The sequence below is a fragment of the Puccinia triticina genome, chromosome 17A, assembly GCF_026914185.1.
Source record: "Puccinia triticina chromosome 17A, complete sequence".
NCBI classification, from domain to species: Eukaryota; Fungi; Basidiomycota; class Pucciniomycetes; order Pucciniales; family Pucciniaceae; genus Puccinia; species Puccinia triticina.
The window spans coordinates 2,436,930-2,462,034 of record NC_070574.1 but is presented as its reverse complement, the minus strand read 5'-3'; the positions used below and the strand labels follow the sequence as shown (position 1 = coordinate 2,462,034).

At 49.2% G+C, this 25,105-nt stretch overlaps 1 protein-coding gene across 1 annotated transcript in view; it reads left to right on the top strand.

The window, feature by feature from the left end:
- PtA15_17A209 (uncharacterized protein) overlaps positions 1–23,434 on the top strand; it is a gene marked incomplete at both ends in the record, with an annotated part of 39,247 nt that extends 15,813 nt beyond the window's left edge. Inside the window, 3 exons of the mRNA XM_053164301.1 lie at positions 21,723–22,145; positions 22,227–23,127; positions 23,427–23,434. Coding sequence (XP_053028282.1) covers positions 21,723–22,145; positions 22,227–23,127; positions 23,427–23,434 — 1,332 coding nt within the window. The remainder of the gene's footprint in view (positions 1–21,722; positions 22,146–22,226; positions 23,128–23,426) is intronic.
- Positions 23,435–25,105: the final 1,671 nt, after the last annotated feature.

Genomic DNA, 25,105 nt, shown 5'->3' with positions numbered 1-25,105 from the left:
AATTCCTGCCATGCTCAGTCACCTACAACTTTGACCGTATCCTCTACATCAAACCAAACCAGCCAGAGCCTAAACCTCCTGGTCCTCCTCACTCATCCACATTCAACAACAACAAGCCCGCCGGATCCCCAGCCCCGACAAAAAAAGTAGAGGCCAGAAAGATAAATCCGGACCTGTTTGCGGAAGAAGATGAGGAGGAAGCTGAATACATCTTTGAGACTGAAAATCTATCTGCGGAACCATCAGGACACCATTTCAGTCTCTGTGAGCTAGTCGTCAAACGCGGAGGTCAAGAAGTGCTATGGACTCCGGCGCCTCCAACAACGTAACCGGTGATAGGTATGCACTACACAACTTCACCACACTCAGTCAATCAATTGCGGTCAAAGTTGCCACTGACTCAGCTTGTCTATTACATCACAGGCATTGGTACCTTGCAATTTGTCGGGAAAAACAAGGCAGTAATCGTAGTTAAGAGTGATTACTACTGTGAGCGGGCCCGGTCCACTTTGACGTCCATTGCAGCTTTCAAAAGCGCCGGAGCTAACTTCAAAGTAAACGGCAATTTTGATTCAATTGATCTAGTCTCCGACAGCGGTCGGCTCCTCTTGCGTAGTGTTTTCAATCCTCACCGCAACACTTGGCCTCTACCCTGTCCCTTGCGCGCTCCCTCCACACAGGTTTCTGTTACTCCCTCTCATGAAATTTGTAGTAATCTATGCACAGCAATTGAGACCAATTCCTTTTTCAAATCACCCAATCTAGTTGAGCACAGTCAATTCACGTGGAACCCTGAAGAATTGACCGCTGATGAAAAGACTCTCCTCTTCTGGCACCGCCTCTTTGGCCACGCCAGTCTGAGAAAGATAAGACGGCTGGTGAAACTACAACTAGGATATGGCCTACCTGAGAAAATGCCTACTGGGTCCATTAAATGCCCAGTTTTTTAAATCTGCAAAGCAACCAGAACCTCAGCGCTAGGACCCAAAAAGACAAACTTTCAGTTGTATTTGTAGATCTCATGGGACCTTTTGACACCCCGACTCTGTCCGGTGGGAAATATGCGCTCACAATTCGCCATGTCTTCACATCTTATAGTGAGGTCAAGATTCTCAAGGCAAAGAGCAAGGCAGCTGAACTTCTGATGCAAACCATCACTCAATGGGAAACTCAGGTCGGCACCAAAGTCAAGATACTGCGCTCCGACAATGGGGGTGAATTTGACTCCAAGGCTTTTGGTAAGTATCTACAGGAGAAAGGTTTCATAGCGGAGTGCTCACTACCTTACCATCACTTTCAGAATGGGGCAGCTGAGCACTATAACAGAACGGTATCTGATATGGGACGCAGCATTCTTTACAATAGCAAACTAGGGAAGGAATTCTGGGGCTACGCTTTCATGTGGGCGGCCTGGACGCCCAATTGCATCCCAAACCGCATAACAAAAGAGCGGATGCCTTATGAATTCTTCTTTGGTGACAAACCTCAACTCGATTGTACAAGGGTTTTTGGTTCTAGCGCGTACATCCTGGTAGCTCTGGAGAAGCGCAAGAAGTTGGACAACCGCGCTATTCAGGGTCTAGTTGTTGGACCTCTTCCCAAGTCAAAAGGCTGGACATTTTGGATTCCTAAGTCAAAGAAACTCGTATCATCAGCCTGGGCTGACTTTGGCAGGAACGCTCTACCGGACACCCCTAAGAAAACAGATGTGACGTCCATGCCTCCAGACAATCCTCCGGATCCAGTACCCACCGCCGGAGCAAGCCTTAAACGCCTTCAACTCAACAATTTCTCTCAAGAGAAGCTTGTGCAAGAACAAGAGAAAATGGTAGACAAATGCTTACGCAAGTGTTCTGACAAATCCGACAATGTCCCGTCCACATTCAAAGCGGCAATGCGATCCTCAGAGGCCGCTAATTGGAAGGCTGCTGTTGACAATGAGCTGGAAAACCTACGGAGAAAGAAAGTTTGGACTGTCTGTTGCTTGCCTAACAATCAACAGAAACTGGGAGCAAGGTGGGTGTTTGCCAAGAAGACGAATCCAGATGGCTCGGTCAAATATAAAGCCTGATACGCCGCAAAAGGTTTCAATCAGCGGGAAGGGACGGACTTTGCGCACACGTTCGCACCGACTGCCACCTTCACGTTGATGAGAGTCCTCCTGTCCATTGCTGCAAGGCACAATTGGCCCATCTACAATTTTGACTTTGTGGCGGCCTACCTCAATGCCCCTATTGACGAAGAGGTTTGGATGCAGGCGCCTGAGGGTTTAGAAGTGGGTGGCAATGAAGCGTGCCTTCTACAGCAAGCGCTTTATGGAACAAAACAAGCGGCACGATGCTGGTGGAAGCATCTCAGTAACACACTAGCCGATCTGGGCTATGTCTCTAGTTATTACGACTCGAGTGTCTATACACTGAGTAACAAGGACAACAAGTCGATAATCTGGGTCCACATTGACGACATAATTGTCACCGGTGTAAGACTCAAAAGGTGTCGTGAGACCCTTTTGCTGAATGGCGAAAGGTATGGATGAGGAGCAAGCTCTGCCTTTCTGTATATCAGAAAACAAGACCACCAAGGTAAGCTTGGCAATTTATTTTGTGATAGGATATGTTCGAAGATGAGATGTATAAGAGGATTGTTGTCGATGTCCGAGGTTGATGGGGTTACTGATGTATGTAGTAGGTGACGGTGACTTGATGTCTTGAGTGGGGCTTGAACCTAGGTCCTTGGCCTGGGGGTATATAAGTTCAGAAAGTGAGGGGTGATGAGGGTGAGAGGGAGCTAAGCTCAACCAGGAGTGGAACCGGGGACTGGTTACTGGTGAAAGGTGTGTGACTGAGCGGCGATATGAATTTCAAATAAAGTGTGAAAGGTATGAGAAAGTGAGTGGTGATGTGAGCTGATAACTGTGATATGGATAGATAATATGAGTGATAAGTGAGTAGAGAATATAGACTCCCCGATGGCATGAGGCCGGGAACAACTGGCAGGCAGAGGCCTCCTTATATAGACAATGATGAGGGAATTTAGCTCCAGGGGAGCAGCTATGAGGGAATTTGGCTGGTGAGAAAGTACAACTGAGGGAATTTAGCTAGACTATTTACAATGCGTCCCTTTGATATGCAAACAGGATCATATATATTCATACAGGGATTTTCCAAGATCAAAGATATGCAACTGGAAAACAAACATATGCAAATGAAAATAGGAGGTGAGAACTGATAAAAGGAAGGAAGAAAGGTAATTCATGTGCCGTATGCATTATGCCAAGTATGGTAGCCGAGAGTTGAGTCTGTGTGTGAACCCGCTTGGACTGGTGCGTGAAAGGGATGATTTGCGTATCTTCTGATCCGGTAGAGATATGAGAGTGGTTTCAGTGGGTGACTAGGGGTTATTTTGGTCCTAGATTCCATTTCTGATTTCCATTTGGCCGTATCTTGAGGTGTTTTGTGAGTACACATAAAAGTTTGAATTTTTCCTTCTACAAACACAGGAATAATGACCACACCGGTTCATCTGATGCGGCCCTCAAACTACTCAAATCTCAATTGAAAGGCAGTCTAGAGATCAAGTGGAATGAAGGCCTCACGAGTATGGTTGGTGTCAAAATCTCCCGCGCCGCGGAAGGTTTCCAGCTGACACAACCAAACCTGATAGAAAAGATCCTCAAAGAACAGTGGGACGGCGTTACTCGTCACTCATCACCGCTCCCTGAAGGCTACACCGCAAACACCAACCCTGAAGGACAAGGTACCAACAGCAGAGACTCCTTATAGACAATAGGAGGTCTTAGTTATGTTGCAGTCGGGACGCACCCGGACATAGCCTACAGCGTAAATTATCTAGCCCTGTTTTTGAGCAAGCCCTCAGCAATCCATTGGACAGGTCTGAAACACCTGCTTGGATACCTAGCTGAGACCAAGACAACCCCTCTTCAGATTCACCCGGACAAGTCGCAATGCACACCAGTGGAATGCTATGTCGATGCGAACTGGGGAGGCGCCAACTCTAGATCCACGTACGGCGTTCTTATTTGACTTTACGGAGCGCCCATAATGTGGGTATCGCGTCGTCTGGTCACGGTTGCTAGCTCGACGTGCCGAGCTGAGTGCATGGCCCTTGGCCATGCGACGAGACACACCCTGTGAATCAGGAACCTCCTGTTTGACATTATTGGCGTTCATTTCCCGGTAACATTGTTCTGCGATAACCAATCGGCAGTTAAGATTGGATGCGAGGATGCGTCCAACAAAAGAACCCACCACATAGAACGGGAGTTCTATGTCACAAACCAGGCGCTCTACAAAAAGAAAACAACCATCAAATGTATTCCGGGATTGGAACAAATCGCCGACGTCCTCACCAAAGCGCTGGGCAAATCTGCGCGTTTGAAATGTGGCGCCATCATCCAAGGTTTCTAGGGGCTAAGTCTTTTTTTTCTCTTGAATTTCTTTTCTTTCTTTTCTCCTATAATCTCCGCTACTACACAATGGATCTCTACATAGTTTTTTTTTTCTTTTTCCATATATATGTAGGTTTCTTTTTGAGGGGGGGGGATGTTGTGACACTGTGGTACATCTTGACTGCGACACCTGTCACGAGTATTTGTACATAGGATACTTAGTCTCTCTTCCTTTCTTCCGTGTGCAATCTATTGATTCTTGAGCTCTCCATCCAACACCCCCCAGCTACATAGCGCATCCGTTGCCAGGCCTGGTGCTTGCTGCAGGAGTGCGCTGGCCAGCGTACCTGGACCAATATTTTTCCCATCTGAGGATGGTTTGAGATATCCGGCGGATGATTGGGTTAGATCCAGCAGATGCTCGAAGACCATCCGGTGGATTCTTTTTTGGGATACATCTGTATCTGTCATGAAGAGTAACATCCTGCGGATGTTTCCTGCCCTGCAAGAGCCAGATGTCCAGGGACATCTCCAAAAGGGTGTCCCATGGGGAGGATGAATCCAGCCTCAACAATTCTCTTTTGGGTACATCCCCATGGTTATTGGATTGAAAAAAAGAAGATATATGTACATACTAGATTAACTACGTATTATTGTGAGCTCACGCCCCGCGACCTCACCAAAGGAGTCACGAGGATGTCACCAAATCACCTCGAACCGAGTTCTTAGACCCCGTCGACCCGCGCCCTCCTAGTCCAGCAGGGAAGTACTGACACTTCCCCTGGACTAGGTGAGCATTTCCTCTTCTTCATCTTTAAAATTGTAAATAGAGGGAAGTACTGACACTTCCCCTGGACTAGTTGAAATGCATCCCTAGTTAGGTTCCAGAAGTGTTTCCCTCCAAGGTTTGACCTTGTACCGTGCCCCGTTGAGACCTCCCAAGACGCTCAGATCAGTGAAGCTCGGTCACGAGCTTACACTTTTTTTTTCTTGAACCTGACTTCGACGGCATCGCAAGATGACCGCACCCTCGCCCCTCGCCAACGCACCCTCGCCCCTCGCCCACGCACCCTCGCCCCTCGTCCTCGCACCATCACACACTGGTATCTCATCGCAATCCAATCAATCCCGACCCCCGGCCCGCGTGATCTTAACGATGAAGTTAAGGGAATCCCTCGTCCGGATTCTAATTGACACGGGATCAGAAATCAATTTAATTTCTCGGGAGGCCGCAGACGCCTCGAATCTACCCTCATTACCGCTCGCAACGCCAACACGGGTCCACCTAGCAATGAAAACACCCCTTTCCACACCTCTATTATTGAAAGAATACGTCGTTGGCGATCTAACGACCCAGGACGCCCTGGTCGAATTCCGCTCAGTCTCATTTCGGATCGGCCCGGTGTTAGGATCCTACGACGCTATCCTGGGAACACCGTTCCTATTTCACTTCGACCTCATAGTTTCTATTCGCGGATCATCACTGATACACGAACCATCGGGTATCAAGATTCATGGAAACGCGCCCCGAACGTCAGAGAATAGCTACGTGACCGCGGCAGTGGAGGAACCCGACCGCGAGTCTTCAGAACGCCGGGTTCTCCTCGAGTTCAAAGACCTTTTTCCCCTAGACATTCCGGCGGTCTCGGACGAAACGGAAGAGGCGGGACAATTCCCGGAAAATTTCTTCCCAACACAGATCCAGTCTGAAGCGTCAAGAACCCGACACAAAATCATTCTGACTGACCCAAACGCAGTAGTGAACGAAAAACAGTACCCGTATCCCAAGAAACACCTCGCGGCGTGGCAGACATTGCTCAAACAGCACCTCGAAGCCGGACGAATACGACGCTCAACCAGCCAGTACGCCTCGCCAAGCATGATCATTCCAAAAAAGGACCCTACAGCTCTGCCTAGGTGGGTATGCGATTATAGACGGCTTAACAGTTTCACGGTTCGTGATCGCTCACCGTTACCCAATGTAGACGAGCTGGTCCGCATGGTCGCCGGGGGAACAATCTTTTCCATTCTCGACCAAACCAATGCCTTCTTTCAAACGCGAATGCGAGAGGAGGACATCCCTCTGACAGCGGTGAAGACACCTTGGGGGTTAATGGAGTGGGTCGTGATGCCAATGGGACTGACGAACGCACCAGCGACACACCAAGCCCGGTTAGAAGAGGCACTGGGCGATCTTATAAACAACGTCTGCGTTGTCTATCTGGACGACATCGTAGTCTTCTCGAACTCGCATCAAGAGCACGAACAACATGTGCGATCGGTCCTCGAACACCTCAGGCAGGCGCACCTGTATTGTAGCCCCAAGAAGACCCAGCTCTTCCGAGGAAGGATCAAATTCTTGGGACACTGGATCTCGAAAGAAGGCATCCGTCCGGACAATGACAAGGTCGAAGCTATCCAGAAATGGCCGTCTCCACATTCCGCAAAGGGTGTGAAACGTTTCTTGGGGACAGTCCAATGGATGAAGAAGTTCATTTGGGGCCTCGAAAAGTACGTCGGCACGCTCACCCCTCTAACAAGCTCAAAAATCGACAAAGAGTCCTTCAATTGGGGGGAGGCTGAAGAGAAAGCCTTTCAAAACATCAAACGCATCATGACAAACCTACCCGCCCTGAAGAACGTCGATTTCGACTCAGAACATCCACTCTGGTTATTCACGGACGCAAGTGGTTCCGGCCTCGGAGCAGCGCTATTCCAAGGCGCCGAATGGAAACTGGCCTCGCCTATAGCTTACGAATCCCGACAAATGACATCGGCCGAGCAAAACTACCCGGTCCATGAGCAAGAATTGCTTGCGGTCGTACACGCACTGCAAAAGTGGAAAATGCTACTTCTGGGAATGAAAGTCAACGTCATGACCGACCATCACTCGCTAACACACCTTCCCCGACAACGTAATCTCAGCCGCCGACAAGCTCGATGGACCGAATTTCTGGCGGACTTTGACCTAAACTTCAATTACATAAAAGGCGAAGATAACACTATAGCGGACGCCCTATCAAGGCAAGATCAGGCCGACGTCAAGGAAGGACCTTTGTCAGCGGAAGTGGCGCGCGTAGCAGCATTGACAGAGGGAGGAACCGCCCTCTCGGCAGACCTGCGCGCCAAAATCATCGAAGGCTATGACACCGACAAGTTCTGCGTGGATGCACGCAATGCCCTGCCGCTTCGAGACGACTGCGTGGACGTGGATGGACTGCTCTTCCTGGAAGGTCGTTTGATAATTCCCTCGATAGGGAACGTACGACAAATGTTGATCAAAGAAGCCCACGACCGCCTTGGTCACTTGGGTCACCAGAAAACGCTGGATGAATTACGCTCCGATTTTTTCTGGCCCCGACTATCAAAAGACGTACTAGAGTTCACCTCCTCGTGCGAAGTATGCCAACGCACGAAAGCACCAACTACAGCACCGACAGGAAAAATGCTGACCCCACCGATTCCCAGAAAACCACTATCCGACCTCGCCATCGACTTCGTAGGCCCGCTGAAACAATCCAGCCATTACGATATGATCCTGACGGTCACCTGCCGCCTGTCAGGATTCACGAAAATCATCCCCTGTCTACAAACGGACTCAGCGGAGAAAGTAGCCTCCCGGTTCTTCAGTGGTTGGACTGCCACCTTCGGTGCCCCGCGTTCGATCATTAGTGACCGCGACAAGTCTTGGACATCCAAGTTCTGGAAGGCTCTGATGGCAAGGATGAACATTAACTTCCACATGACCTCATCTTTCCACCCGCAGGCGGACGGTCGAAGCGAACGCACAAACAAAACGGTCGGACAAATCCTACGCTCGACAACAATCAAAAAACACAGCAAGTGGTTAGAAGCCATACCTGCGGTTGAGTTCGCAATAAACAGCGCGACGAATGGGGCAACGGGTATGAGCCCATTCGCACTCGTCTTCGGACGACGACCACGTCTTTTTCCGTCCTTACCGCCAGACGACAACCCAATCCCCGCTCTAGACAACTGGCTGAAATTGCGCGAGAGCAGCTGGGCCGACGCCCGAGACGCCCTGTGGGTTAGCCGTATCAGACAGGCAACACACCACAATAAAAGACGCAAAGACCGCGAGCCACTCGTACAAGGATGTAAGGCGTGGCTCAACTCGGCCGACTGGCGCGACAGACACCAACCGGGAACGGACAAGCTGAAGCCGCGGTTCGAGGGACCATACCGTATAATTAATGTTTCCAACCATGGCCAAAACATCGAATTACAGCTGCCACCGGGCGATCGACGACACCCGGTCTTCCACATCTCAAAAGTCAAAGAATTTGTCGAACGCCAACCTTCACCTCCGTCACCGCTTGAAACCCCGCCAAAGAATCCCACGACCACCTCAGCCAGTCCCGACAACGAACCACCTCTCCCGCCTACCAGTCCACTACCCACCCTGTTGAGCCCCTCCACCAGTCTTATAGGAGGGGAGGATGTGAGCTCACGCCCCGCGACCTCACCAAAGGAGTCACGAGGATGTCACCAAATCACCTCGAACCGAGTTCTTAGACCCCGTCGACCCGCGCCCTCCTAGTCCAGCAGGGAAGTACTGACACTTCCCCTGGACTAGGTGAGCATTTCCTCTTCTTCATCTTTAAAATTGTAAATAGAGGGAAGTACTGACACTTCCCCTGGACTAGTTGAAATGCATCCCTAGTTAGGTTCCAGAAGTGTTTCCCTCCAAGGTTTGACCTTGTACCGTGCCCCGTTGAGACCTCCCAAGACGCTCAGATCAGTGAAGCTCGGTCACGAGCTTACAATTATCTGCAGCTTCCTCTTGGGTGGGCACCCAGGACCTGCTTGCCATGGTCCAGGAATCATTCCAGGCGGGCAAGCGGGTACATGTACCTATAATTATACATGTACTTGCTGGGGACAACACCGCAAGAGCTATGCTTTTCTATAAAAAGCGGTGCTTTTGTGTAGCAAAACGGGGTACCGCTTCTTCAAATGATAATTAGCAATAGCGCAAGCGGAAGGCCGCTACTTAAAGCGGTAGTGAAGCGCGAGTACCACTACTTTAAAAATTATTAGCGCGTAGCGCAGCAAATTTCTTTCTGCTTTTGCTAAATTTGAGTGTAGCGGCGAAATTGGCGCTTTTTGGCGCTATTAGCGCCTTGTAGCGCCAAAAGTGTAGCAAATGGGGAAACTTTTCTTGAAAAATTGTAGCGGGCCAGTCTGCCTTTCTGTGGAAACTGCCTTAGATTAAAATTAATCATCCATCCTCCATCAATTATGATGCTGGGGATTGATATTGGAATGTCGCTACAGTAGCGCAGCAAAATCGTTAAAGTAGCGTTTTTTCCGCTACTTTAGCAATAAGCATAGCGGAATTCCGCTATGCACCGCTGAAAATAGCTTGCTATTTTTGCGGATCTTTTCTGCTTGAAAAAAAAAGCAAAAAGCGTAGCGCCCAGTCCGCTACTAAAAGCGCAGTGAAGTGGGACCCAAATCGCTACGCTTTTGCTATGCTTGCCGCTTCGCGTAGAGTAGCTCTTGCTATGTTGCTGGCGAGGCTTTCCGAACGGGTGCGCCTTTGTACTCGGCGGAGATGAATGTTCTTGAGCTCCTCCAGAAGTGTTTGCGCCGGAGGAATCCTCTGGGCGAGTGCAGACCTTGGAGCTTCTTCCGCTTGCCGGCAAGGATGCAACTATTAAATTACGTTTAGCGTAATTAGCGCTAACTTAGCGGTTTTTGAGGCCGCTACGCTACGCTAGATTGTAGCTTAAAATCTATTACATTTAAAGCTAACAGGTATTTGAGAAAAAAGTGTAATTTTAGCTGCAAATTACAGCTAATTTAGCTGTAATGGGTAGCTAATTAGCTGTAATTTAGCTGTAATTTAGCGTTAGCGTGATTTAGCGGCTTTGTATTACAGCTAAAACTAACAGCCAAAATCATTAGCGGCCAACTACTACGCTACAGAATTAGCGCCGCTAATGTAATTAGCGTAGTAGTTGCTTCCTTGTTGCCGGGGATGATTCCGGAATCCAAGCAAGAGTCAAAAGCCTCCTCCTTGGTAGTTTCATTTTGCATTCTTGTCAATGAGAATAACCAACCTCATGGTTCTTTCTATTTACCCACCCGGTGGGGATAGAACTTCTTTGGCTTGCCCGGAAGATTCCTCCAGGACAAGTACCTTGTACCTGATCGCTGAGGGCCTCAGCAAGCCGACTGGTACCCACTCGGCAACAATGGATTCTCTTCTGTGCGTCCAGGAGGTTTCCCCTTGGGTGAGCATCTTGTACCTGCTTGCTAAGTACCTTGGCAAGCAGGTACAACATCAAGGTACTTGCCAGGGAGGAATCATCTCCGGCGTGTGGGTACATGTACCTATTTGCTTGCCGGGCGGTGATTCTGGGCAAGACTCCTGCAAGCAGTTAAACTGCGTGTGTGCCCGCTTCCCAGCGATGCCACTGGGCAGCTGGAAGTGATGCCTTTCCAGCATGCCAGTGAGAAATTCTGGCGCGTGCTTGCTCGGCTATGAAAGGTTATCTGGTTATGTAATGGCTCATCCATGGTTGTGTTTTTTACAACTCTTTCAAATCTTGTTGCCCATTTACCGTTTATTTCCTTTTTGCACCTAGGGTTTTGATAGGAAGTTGAGGTAACTGGCACACACATCTTGGACACACCAAAGCTACCCGGGCTGCGGCGAGGAGGGGGCTTAGTCAAGTTTGCACTCAAACCTGCACGGAGTTCTCCGGAGCAATCCCAACACCTCCCCCCCTGAGACACCCACCTACCCGGCAATGGGAACAGAAAAGAGAAAACCCACTGGCCTCCCGGCCGTCCGCCGAAAAAAACTTGATCCAAACCCAACGTGGCCAAATCTCCTCTTAGCAATCCAGCAAACTTAGCTCCCGGAATTTCCGCTGCCACCGCCGGGGAAGCATCACAATTGGGATCCGCACCAGATCCACCTACAGATCTTCCCCCTCCAACTCCTAAGAATCCTCAGCCGCTGGAAAGCTTAGCTCCCAGACTTTCCGCTGCCACTGCCAGGGAAGCATCACAATTAGGATCCACGGAGAGCCCCTTGGCGGGCAGGTGCATGTATACCTGCTCTCTGAGAGGCTCGTGGCGAGGTGGGATCTGTACCTGCCCGCCAAGGGGCTCCCGGCGAGCAGGCACAGTGCACGCCTATGTGGGGGCGCGCACGCCCTCGCACGGCCATACAGGGGTGTGCACGCCCATACAGGGGTGTGCACGCCCATACAGGGGCGTTGTGGTATACAAAATGGGAAAAAACAAAAGTTTTTCTCTCATTTGCGTAATTGGTCATAGAATGCCTCACGGTACAACCATATGGACCCCAGAAAAGGAATCTACGGCCAAAGTACCCCCTAGTCCCCACTGGAAGCGTAACCAGAGCCCCACTACACTGGAAGTTAGCCCTTTGGACAACCTGTAGCATCCCATCAAACCCCTGTCACGCATCTCAAGTCACCTTTCCCTCACTATACACATACACACCCTTCCCTGCTCCACTCTAGCTCCACTGCATATATTAGTTTGTATTTGTTCGCCATCCGCATTACATCATGTAGCACTGCCCCTGCGGCTGTGCCCTGCAACCCCATTGTTCCCCGCCTCATTTATGCACCTCCTTGCATAAATTAAGCACAGCCTCACTCATGCACGCACTCCTTGCATAAATTGTACACAGCCACTCCTGTATTTGCACAGCCCCCCTGAAGCAAAAATCCCTCACATTTGTCTATATAAGGAGCTCTCCCCCCCCCTATCTTTGTTCCTCAGTCTATTACTGATCAGTGATTTACTCACCACCTATACTCACAACACTTACAACTTACTACTACACTCATAACAACCCTTACATAGCAATACAACCTTATACTGTGTCTCGAACAAACTCATCTTGAGCATACCACTCCTATCACCTTATTAAAAATTGCCAAGCGGAGCTTGGTGGGTCTTCTAGCTGGTAGTATAGAAGGGCAGAGCTTGCAACTCCTTCATACCCTTCTCCATTCAGAAAAAGGGTTTCACAACCACTTTTGAGTCTTACAGCATGCACACCCTTGATAAAGGGTGTGCGGTCCCACACGCCCTTTCTGAAGGGTGTGGGCGTGGGTGTGCCCCTGGGGGACGGGTGTGCCTTTATCAACGCCCTTTCTTGCTCAGGCAAAGGCTGAGCAGTGGCTTGTCCTGTACCAAAACTGAGGGGCAGCTGGGCCTGGGCCAAGGCTGAGAAGCAGCTGGGCCTGGGCCAAGGCTGAGAAGCAGCTGGGCCTGGGCCAAGGCTGAGAAGCAGCTGGGCCTGGGCCAAGGCTGAGAAGCAGCTGGGCCTGGGCCAAGGCTGAGAAGCAGCTGGGCCTGGGCCAAGGCTGAGAAGCAGCTGGGCCTGGGCCAAGGCTGAGAAGCAGCTGGGCCTGGGCCAAGGCTGAGAAGCAGCTGGGCCTGGGCCAAGGCTGAGAAGCAGCTGGGCCTGGGCCAAGGCTGAGAAGCAGCTGGGCCTGGGCCAAGGCTGAGAAGCAGCTGGGCCTGGGCCAAGGCTGAGAAGCAGCTGGGCCTGGGCCAAGGCTGAGAAGCAGCTGGGCCTGGGCCAAGGCTGAGAAGCAGCTGGGCCTGGGCCAAGGCTGAGAAGCAGCTGGGCCTGGGCCAAGGCTGAGAAGCAGCTGGGCCTGGGCCAAGGCTGAGAAGCAGCTGGGCCTGGGCCAAGGCTGAGAAGCAGCTGTGCCTGGGACAAAGCTGAGGAGCAGCTGGTTAAAATTGCACTAGAGGCTGGATAGCCAGCTGGAGCAGGTTTCATGTCAGTTGTCATCTAGTGACTACTGATTTTTCCTGGTGGATCTAGTCCCAGAGAGGCAGCCCATTAAAGCACCTATCCCTCTCAAGCTCTATTCACCCCAAGAATAGTTCCACACCGTAGTATAAAGAGCTCAAGGGGGATATGTGATAACAGTCCAGTGTGTAAGCTCTCCACACTCCCGGGTCCGGTCTCCAATCTCGATAAATTGCAACTATGTACTAACTAACCTATGTGATAACAGTCCAGTGTGTAAGCTCTTCACACTCCCGGGTCCGGTCTCCAATCTCGATGAGGAGAGAGAAGGGAGCCGGGCTGGGTGGATAGATATAGACTAGATACAAGGTTAGGTTTCGGTCTAAGCGATATCACAAGGTTAGGTTTGGTGGCTGACGAAGTACATAGTATGGGTATGTAGTATGCAATCTTGTTCTGAATTGTAACACCCCCCTCCACGATTGCATACTTCACCCGGTCAAATTGAGTTTGCGGGTCGCGTCGATCATTTTCTTTGGTCCCATTGCTTTTGTAAAGACATTGGCTAATTGATTAAGTGTACTCGTCCATAGTAGCTGAATGTTTTCTTCACGAATCAAATCAATGACAAAATAAAACGCCCTCTTTAAGTACTTGGTCTTTTTCTTCAAGGCATTGTCTGTCGCAATGAGAATTGCGGCTTGGTTATCTACATGTATTGACTTGGGCGTGTGATAATCTAGATCTTCAAAGATATTGATGATGTGTGAAATTATTTGAGAACCTTCAGACAGAGCAACATACTCAGCTGCACACGTTGACAATGCCACTACTGTTTGGTGTCTTGATCCCCAAGCTACCGCGTCCCCACAGTGAGTAATGACATAACCAGTCGTTGAACGCTCATGTTCCCCCCCCCCCCAAATTTGCATCGGTCCACAGCTCAGTTCCATCACCATCCGCCCTATATACCAATTTCCAATCCGCCGTTTTCCTGAAGTAACCAATCACACCGTCCAAAGCCAACCAATGCTTGTCCGAAGGATTTGAGCTAAATCTTGCCAACAGGTTTACTGGAAAAGACAAATCAGGTCTTGTCCCACCTGACAGATACATCAGTGAACCAATGATAGAGGGATATTCGGGCAAGTCTACTGGGTCTCCCGACGAGATTTCCAGATCCGCGTCCGTGAGTGGAGAGTCTTTCATGAATGCCTGCCGCTTGTAATTTTGAATGATTTGGTCCGCCAGCGTCTTCTGACTGAGCTCAAAGGTTTTCCCAATCTTCTTGATATTGATTCCAACCAATCGCTCAACATTTGACAACCACTTAATCTCTAGATCCTTCGTCATTCCAACTCGCAATTGCTCCAACAGCGACGGGTCGGAGGCCAGTGCGAATCCATCATCAACATGAAGCCAGATTACCACAAAACCACCATTTGTTTTGAAAAGGTAAAGTGACGGTTCTATTTCGCTTGCCAGGAATCCCAAGCTCTCAACGGTCTTCTTGAAAAACTTCCACCAGCAGCGCGCGGCTTGTTTTGTGCCGTACATCGCCTTCTTCAGCAGCATTACTTTTCCTTTCAACTCCGGACAGATTTCAACAGGTGGCTATACGTAGACCTCTTCCTCAATAGGACTATACAGATAAGCAGAACTAACATCAAATGTGGCTGTTGGGAAATTGTGACGTAGTGCGATTGAAATCAGTATTTGTAAGGTATGAAGTGATGCCGTAGGTGCGTATGTCTTGTTGCAGTCTTCTCCCAGTCGCTGATTAAAACCTTTCGCGACATACCGCGCCCTGAATTTTTCAATCGTTCCATCTGATTTGTGTTTAATGGAGAACACCCATCGCGCCCCAAGCACCTTGATGCCCTTGTGCGGATCAACTGGTTCCCATACACCCAATTCACCAAACTTTCCCATCTCATACTTCGCTGCCAAACGCCATTCTTCAGCTTTGTTCCCAGATAATGCTGATTTGATGGTCTTCGGCAGTATGAAACACCAGTTAGACAGCCGTGAGCAAGCGAGGAGAGAAGGACTCCGAGTGAAGCGAACAAGAGCTGAATGAGCTAAGTACCTATGAAACACCAGTTAGACAGCCGTGAGCAAGCGAGGAGAGAAGGACTCCAAGTGAAGCAAACAAGAGCTGAATGAGCTAAGTACGTAATCGAGGTACGAGATGAGTTGACACAAGTGATGAGTGTGTTATGCTTATTGAGTAATAGAATGATAAAGAACATGAGAAGGAAAAGAAACTGAACCTATGAAACACCAGTTAGACAGCCGTGAGCAAGCAAGGAGAGAAGGACTCCGAGTGAAGCGAACAAGAGCTGAATGAGCTAAGTACCTAATTGAGGTACGAGATGAGTTGACACAAGTGATGAGTGTGTAAGGAAGAGAGAAAGAAAAGCGGAACGACAATGTAGAGTATCAATACATAAAGGAAGCGAAACCTAATGTATGATACACAAGCTTGAGGATCCGCGACCAGAGTTCTCTAAACCTAACACATCAATCACCGTCGTGTGACATCCCTTCTTTATCGTCACAGGCAGTTCGTGTTTGGGGCCAACATGTAAGTGAGCCAATTGATGCCGTTCTTCAGCCGCAAATTCTTCATTCTTTTCTTTGCCGAGCTGGAGAATAATTTGATTCAGAATGAAATCAAGATTGGACTTTTTCACCTCTTTCTTTATTGGCAGGGCCTGAAAATTGGGAAATTTAACCGAAGACGAATGGACCATCCTTTCTTCATGGGGGAGCCAAAATAACCAGCCCACTCCAGCATCGGGATAACCTAGCAGCAAACCCTCTTGAGCACGTTTGTCCAACTTTTTATGGTGTTCTTTTGGGATGTGAACGATTGCTTTCGCCCCAAAAGGATAGATTGAATTTGGATCTGGATCTGTCCCGTAGAACAGTTGGATTGGGCATTGATCACCCGTCCTCGAGTTAGGGATACAATTGTGCATATACGCCGCGGTCAAATATGCATAACTCCAAAATTTCCGAGGCAAGTCGCTTTCATGCAACATAGTGCGAGCCATGTTGCCTAAAGTTCTTTTCAGCCGTTTGGCTTCTCCATTCTGTTGGGGACTGTATGGCGTAACCGGCGCAAGTGTCACCCCTACATCGTCAAGGAGAGGCTTGAGCAAATCTACATACTCGGGGGTGTTGTCACAGCGGAGATATGATGGGTAACAACCAAATTTGTTCTTCAGATGATGCATCCAGCTCATTATCTTCGATGAAACGTCTGAATTTGCGATCATCGACGTGCAATACGTGTAGGTACTAGCATGATCCCGTAAAGTTACAATATAACGTCGGCCGCTAATGTCATGTTCAAAACGACCGGCTACATCAGAAACCATGAAGTCTAGGGGCTTGTCCCGAGGTATCTGGGTGCCAAGGACCATAGCCTTCTTATCTATACTCTTGGAATTTGCACACAATCACAAAAGAAGGATGACCACTTAAGTTTCAACTCAGGGAAATTTATTCTGAGGTACGCTTTGACTATTTCTTCAGACGCATGGCCTAAACGCACGTGCCATACATACGGATCAAAAGAGGGAACTTGGATGACTTTCTTGAGGGTCTCATCAATGGAAGTATTCAGGGTCCAACAATAATTATGAAACAACGTTGAGTAATGGTTTAAGCATGGATCTATCAAAGTTGCCTTGGTCCCATCGTAAATCAATTTCCAACCCTCAGACAACAGGCGCCCAGTCAACAAGATGACCCCATCAACCCCAGGGACATGATAAACATTAGGAATCATGATTGTCCCCGTGGGCGTTGGAATCCGAACCGTCCCAATCCTATCAACGGTCACATAACATTCAGAAACGGCCAGGTAGAAGGTGCAAGGCTTTGTTAGTTTTGATCCGGGAACAAAAAGCGTTGAGTTGCCACTCACATGGGCTGACGCGCCGGAGTCAAGTAGGACACCTTCGCTGACATTCGGGAACTTGACCTTCCGCACGTGGTGTTTGGGTTTGCGAGGCGGAACGTAGGTGGACAACTTTTGTAAGAATACAAGCCCAGGGGAGCAGAACCGTACTCACAAAGTGAGGAAAGTGACGCAAACCGTAATAGCTGCGGAAAGTGGTAAGCAAAGCGAACCTCTCTCCGCAGCCAAAGCTGACCGCGCGAATGAGATAACTGAGCGCATCGTGTCGATGAAAGCAGGGCCAGACGCTGCGGAAAGCAAGACCGAAAAAACAGGATCACCCTGTCGGTCGTCATTACTGGAAAGGATATTGACAACCACTCAAGGTGATTTAGTCGAATTCCTACCAGCTAATTGACAGGCAACAGCTAACCAGCTTGCCCTGACCACTCAAGACAAAGTCAACGAGATCAAGACCCGAGCACCAATTACTGCGACACCAAAAGGAGCCGCGAAAGACAACCTCGGCAGAATTGAATCCTATCCACGACGCAACTAGGCCACAAAGTAGGAGCACAACCTCCGGCCAAGCAGAATCTCAACAGCCATAGCGACCGGCACTTTGCTCAACCTCTTAACCCCAAACCTAGATTAAGGCCAGGCGGCCTGCTTCTAGTTCTCCTAAAAATTTCAGATTTACAGTCTCGACGCTCAAACCTCGACGTCACAGGAAATAACTGGAAGCAGGTCTAGCAAAATGGCCAACATCCAAAGTGATGCAAGCAGCTCAAGCAATGATGGGAAATTCTCAATGAAAGTGCCAAAGTTCACGGGAGACAACTTTGAAATATGGGAAAGGAAGGTTCGAATGGCTCTTGATGAACACGACCTAATTCAATTCATTGACAACCCACCACTGCCAAACCCATCAAAACGCATGCGGAGAAAGCTAGTGAAGACTGCGAACATACTCTGCACGAATCTGACGGATGGGGTGTTCAATACTATTGTAAAAAAGGACACCTCCGGAAACCCCTATGCCCTATGGCAAATGTTCAAGTCGGTGTACGCGTCCGACTCCATTCTAGCCAGCTACGAGGTCTGGGCTAAGTGGGAAGACACTCAGTACAACGACGACATGTCGAAGTACATCAAAGGCATTGAAGATTGCATGGCAAAATTCGACTCTCTCGGAATGGACGTTCCAGATTTTGTTATTTGCTGCAGCATCATCAGCAGGATCACCAAAAAACGCCCAATGCTGATGCAAAATCTTTTCGGCGATATTAACGCTCTCGGGAAACAAAAGATGCTGCTGGTTAAGCTGCGAGAGATTGGGAGATTTGAAAAGACGTCAAAGGCCAGAGTACCGGACCCGCAACCTGCAACTACTGCCCTTGCAACCAACGCGCAAACAGGGCAAAATGGCGGAAAGAAGAACAAGCAACCGTATGTGAAAATTCAATGCACAGGCGGCCACAACCCAGAATCAAACCACCCACCCGAGGAATGCTGGACCCTTCACCCTGGGCTCCTTCGCAAGAAAAGGGAAGACACCAAGAAGGCCAAAGCATCGCAGGCAACCTCAGGCTGTAAGAATACAAGCCCAGGGGAGCAGAACCGTACTCACAAAGTGAGGAAAGTGACGCAAACCGCAATAGCTGCGGAAAGTGGTAAGCAAAGCAAACCTCTCTCTGCAGCCAAAGCTGACCGCGCGAATGAGATAACTGAGCGCATTGTGTCGATGAAAGCAGGGCCAGACGCCGCGGAAAGCAAGACCGAAAAAACAGGATCACCCTGTCGGTCGTCATTACTGGAAAGAATATTGACAACTACTCAAGGTGAGTTAGTCGAATTCCTACCAGCTAATTGACAGGCAACAGCTAACCAGCTTACCCTGATCTTCGCAGACAAAGTCAACGAGATCGAGACCCGAGCACCAATTACCGCGACACCAAAAGGAGCCGCGAAAGGTAAGGTGTCGGTCCCTCTAAACAAAAGTCTGGAGAAAAAGGAATGAAGCCTGACGAGTTGAAACTGAACAAACAGACAACCTCGGCAGAATCGAATCCTATCCACGACGCAACTAGGCCACAAAGTAGGAGCACAACCTCCAGCCAAGTAAGCAAGACTTACCTGAGAGACAAAGGAAGAAAAAGGAAGCGCTGACAGAGACAAAGCTCACAGGCAGAATCTCAACAGCTATAGCGACCGGCACTTTGCTCAACCTCTTAACCCCAAACCTAGATTAAGGCCAGGCGGCCTGCTTCTAGGTAAATAAAGTTTCTCTCTCTATAGCTACTTATCAAGTACAGACCAAACAGAAGTAGAAGGGTTGTAATAGAAGTTTAAGAACAACACTCAATGAAATAAAACATGCTTCTAGTTCTCCTAAAAATTTCAACTTTGACCTGTAATCAGCTGGCGGTTGTTCTTGCTGACCCGTGGCCACTGCGCGCCAGTAATCAAGGCAGTCGGCATACCAATGGCCGTTCTTTGAGCAATAGGCGCAGGCCGTCCCGTACTTGGAGGTGAGCTCAGGGGATTGGCCTTTACCACGGAATTGATTCGCCTGATACACTGAAAATCTCGGGAGATCCGCTTCTTGGCGCCGGTGCGGGTGGACATATTTTCCCGACCCTTGGTTCTGGAACGCATGGATGCGATCGAGATCCATTGCATTGGCATCGGTAGCACTAGCCTTAGGACAATGTTTGCTTATGGCGTACTGAATCACCGTCACTACCTCCTTGAGCGATGGACATTTCTTTGCGTCGAGCGTCTGAGTGACACTGAATTCAAAGGTAAGATTATCCGTCCCGGCTGGAGGTTTGAAAGTGTTTTGTAGCAGGATACCAAGTAGCTCATTGGCGGACATCTTCAGTTGTTTGATGTCAGCACCAAGTTGTGACCACTTCGACAAGGTCGCATCACTGGAGGGGTTTGGGTCCGTCATCAAGTCGTATATTTGATCAAGTAAGCCGATCTTGTGTTGTCAATCCAAATGTTGACATTGCGCGACGATGCACTCATATAGCGCACAAGTTGACTTGTGGGTCGTGGAACTGACAATGGAAAGAAGATCGGTCTCAAGCGTGTTCCAAATGAGACTGTCGACAGTTGTAGCTTCTTCAATTTCCAGACTGTCAAAAACATTGAGGTCGTCAACAAAAGATACGACCCAACTGAAGGCATGCATCAAAGTGCAATCCAAGGCTTTCTTCCAGGGCTGGAAGCGAACTCCATCAGAGTCAAGGGTTGGATGTGAAGGGTTCAGCTCTTTATGCATGGCAACTGGAGTCTTCAAGAACTTTGAGTATATGATGTCTTGTCTAGTCTGCGCATTGGGGCGGATTGTACCACAAGCAGTAAGCATACCTGCAATTTGAGCGTTGAGGTTGTTGATTTGCTCTTGCAGCACGGCTAAAGCATTTTGATTACCAGCGTTGGGTTGTTGCTGGTTGGCAGCGGGGTTTGGTTGTGCCATCTCAAGAGGGTGTTGTCCGGACAGCAGTAAGATTTCTTCTCTTTATTTAAAAAATTCTCTTATATATATTTATCTCTTGAAGTAATTTTTCTCTTTTGCTGTCGCGGTATTGTCACCAGCAAACGTAACGCTCACTTGGAGAATTCGGGATAACGGTTGTGTGAAGCAGACGAGCCGGCTTTTAACCTATAAAGAGCTCAAGGGGGCTATGTGATAACAGTCCAGTGTGTAAGCTCTCCACACTCCCGGGTCCGGTCTCCAATCTCAATAAATTGCAACTATGTACTAACTAACCTATGTGATAACAGTCCAGTGTGTAAGCTCTCCACACTCCCGGGTCTGTTGAGATGGTGAAGCCTGTTTAGTAGTCCTTGTATGCTTGTATGCAGATATGCTTCTACCAAGTAGCCCATCACTACTGCCTACCGGTTCCTCACTCAGTTTCTTCTTCCTCACTGAATCTAATCCATATCTTCACTGCCAAGCCCCCTTTGTGAGTATCGGTAGCCCTCTCAGTTTCAGTCCCTGGTGTCCCTCAACAGGGTCCGGTCTCCAATCTCAATGAGGAGAGAGAAGGGAGCCGGGCCGGGTGGATAGATATAGACTAGATACAAGGTTAGGTTTTGGTCTAAGCGATATCACAAGGTTAGGTTTGGTGGCTGACTAAGTACATAGTATGGGTATGTAGTATGCAATCTTGTTCTGACTTGTAACACGTAGTTTGGTGTGCGTGGGGTGCAAGTTACGGATGAAGAGAACCAAGTGTTGGATTGGAGCAGACTTAATGCCACAAGTGGTGGGCTGTGGCGAGTTGAGGCAACTCGGGATGCGTTTGGCGAGTCGGACAGCGAGTCCGTTGGACCCCGATTAAAACTCGCCCGACTCGCTAAATTGGTGTCGCGAGTCCCGGTTTAGCGAGTCCGTTGGAGATGCTCTAACACCAGCCAAGTTACATATGTACACCGAAATATTTTTTCCAGACGAACTGTTTTTCATCTGTCCCACTGGATCGTACTTAGTCAGGTAAGTGACATTTTTCGCTCTCTTCCTCCAATTCCCTGGTTTTATTGACAGGCCTATCCCACTGGCGCAAGAGTCCATCTAATTAGATTTGTCCTCTTTGTAGCCTTCGTAAATCTAGCGTTACCCGTCGCTTGCCAAGACCTGTCTTATTCCTGCTAGTAAGCCGTTGGTATCCACGAACCCAGAAGCGGACGAAAAAGCGGTTACTTCAGTAGATTCGCCTGTCGCCATGCTACCCCGACGCTCCTCCAATCGCTCCTCTAGTCCAAACATTTTCGCCTTGTATGAAACTGCCGCAGCAGCTCGAGATGAAGCTCTGGAGTCTTACGCTTTGCACTCTGATGACCAAGATACTCCTCCAAACATGCCGGGAGCTTTCACCTCTGCTCCAGCTCCGAATTTTCCCCTGAGCAATATCCGACCAACCGATCCTTCCGGAAACAACTCGCGCAACATTAAGGGGCAAACCCCAGGGGACGACCAAGGTATTGAGACCACAGCTCCGGTCAACGGGGAAAAAAAATTCGGCATCGATAGTAGCGTAAGCGATTCCGGGTTGTGATTGCTTTATCTTATGGGGGCAAGCTGATGACTTCTCGTCATCCTTTTTTTGCATCGAAAGGCGCGGCGAACGTCATGCAGATGGAATATTGCAAACCTCCAGCCACCAGCCACCGAACCCGATGAAACAGGACAATACGAATCCTCAACTTGCCATCAATGCCGTGTCAAGACCACCCGACCCAAGATGATTTGCGATCAATCACAGGATCCGAACTGTTTCAGTCGAGTGTGCGACCACTGCTTGGTCAATCGAGCAGTGTACGACGGCGTACCTGAGCTTCAGCCTCCGATATTTGAATTCGTACCAGGTGGCAAGATGCTGTGTGTGAAATGCAGAGGTATCTGCCCTTGCGCCACTTGTCGGAGGCAGCGAGGCGAAAAAGAAGAAAACCGACGAGGGCGACCGGATAACGCTCTGAGTTCGCTTCAAGGCTTGAAATCACAGAGCAGGGAGCAGGAGCTGTTGAAGAAGAAGCAAATCCAAGAAAGGGTCAAGCTGAAGAAAGCATCAAGCTGGGGCGCGGGCATTCGTGATTCAGCACCAGCCGAGCGCGAAAGACCTTCAGCAGTTTCTCCAGTTACTCGAAAAAGGAGAAAAAAACAAGGGGGTGCCTTGTGGGGCGATATCAACTTCTCGGACCAATTTCCAGCAAATTCAACCGGCAATTCTACTCAAACTGCGTCTGTCAATCCCACTACCATGACAGGGTTGATGGCTCGGGATTACGCCGAACCAAAACCCAAACGAGGCCGTCATTTAAAAGCTAATCCTAGTGCGACGACGCTTGGAAACCAAACTCTCCCCTCTAATCCGAAGGAGATCGATCGCGAGGTGGACAACACAATGGTGGACCATCTTATCCAGTCCAATAAACGATTAGTAGAAGCCGCATCCGGCATGGCTTCGCTCATAAAAAGCAAAGAGAACCCCTCGGACCCGAAGATGTCCGACTATGCGCGTTTGGAGCGATCGGAGAAGGAGCTCAAGCTCAAGATGCGCGAAATCGAGCTTCAGAACGCGATCGATGAGGCCGCGCGACAGAAGGCTAAGGCAGAGGCCTTCGAGAAGGCTAAGATGATGCAGGACTTCTTAAAGTCTGGATTGAGCTACGAAAAAGCCATGGAAGCTACTATCACATTCCTTGGACCGTCGACTTGATCACCGCATTTCAAAAATCAAGCCTCTCGGAGATCATCCTTCAGGGATTAACTTATTTTCTATAATAGTCATCTTTGCTTCTTGTATTTATCTTCCTAGCGTCTTAAAATTTTTGACACTGTCGTTCTTTCCAAGCAGAGTAGTGCTAGACACTTGGACTACTCACAAATTATGTCGTAATTTTTCTCTTGTCCCTTTCTTTTCCCCTTTCCTTACCTTGTTGTTTATTCTCAGTCCAGAGTGAATATGCATGTTTTGTCTTCTGTCCCAAACTTGTCCTGTTGTTTTTATAGCTAATGACTCTGTTGCTTAGAGCATCCGCATTGGTTGCGGATTAAGGGAGGATTAGTTATGGTAACTAATCCTCCTTGGCAACTGCATTGGGTCCGATATAATTGGACTAAACTCCTCCTAGGAGTACAATTTGGAGTAAGCAGGAGTAAATTTTCTTAGAGATGGCCTCTTGCACCCGGGTACCCACTGCGGGTGCGGTTACCGGCCGGAAATTTTGCAAATTCTCAACACCCGTACCCACCGGCGTGTGCTCAGCGGGATACCGTGTACCGGGTGAGGTACCTGCTCTGATATACTCACTGCCCGTGAGAAATCTCTCCCGGTCAGCAATACATACACACGCTGACCGGGAGGGATTCCCAGTCAGCAAGCTCATTGATGACCGGGAGGGGATTCTCCCAGCCATTGATTATATCAATTCAGGATGATAATTGGGCGGGCCAACCCAAAGCCGACCCGAGACCCGTCGGGTTTTGGGTTGGGTTTGGGCACATTCTTGAAGAAAATGACATGACCCAAACCCAACCTGACTTGTAAAATTGTCAGGTTGGGTTTGGGCAGCCTATTTCCTAATCGGGTCAGCCTGCAACCCAACTATGACGCCTCCAACAGTCAAATTGGGGGCTTTTGGCACCTATGAGGTCGGGTCAACCCGAGACCCAAACCAACCCAAAATAGTATGACATCGGGTTGGGTTTGGGCAGCATATTTTAAAATCTGCCCTGACCCAACTCAACCTGCGCTAAATGTTGGGTTGGGTTTGGGTGCTGTTTTTTGACCCAAACCCGACCCGTTTACACCCTGAATCAGCCCTCTTGATGACTGGGACAGAAGGGTCTGAACCAATCATCAAGAGTATTTACCGGGGTCTGTCCTAGTCATCAAGAGGAACCAACCCTCCCAATGAACGGTGTGGTGATTTATATAGGCAGGCATGGTAGAATGTCCACTTGGTGATAGCGCAGGCAGGAATGCACAGAGAGGCTGAGCGCAGAGTGCATTACGGTGACACAAGCACTGAGGATGACATCAGAAATCACGCTAAGAAAGCTTACGGAAAGTTGCGCACAGATAGAATGCACAGATCACGGATCACGGAGTTTGGATTGGAGAGTTGGACCGGAGCCAAAAGACAGGGCTGGACTGCGGCGGACTACACTCGTGGGCTGGTAGAAGCGGTGCGTCAGCAGGTGAGCCAAGGTAGCCAAAGTGGGTTCCACCAGCGGGTGGAGCTGGGGCGGAGGCGGTGGCAAGAGACTGACGGACGGGCGTGGGAGGTCAAGCATTGGAGAGGAGCAGAGTCTGGGATAGTGATGTGCGGGAAAGCAGGCGGAGCTGACAGATTAGTGCGGGAAAATGTTGGATTGGGTGGGAACGGCAAATGGCATGGAGGGAAGGAAGGGGGTGGAGGTTCATGGTTTCTCTTCTCTTTCCTTGTTTTCCATCATCTTACGGAGGACTCATCATTGTACTTACACTTACGG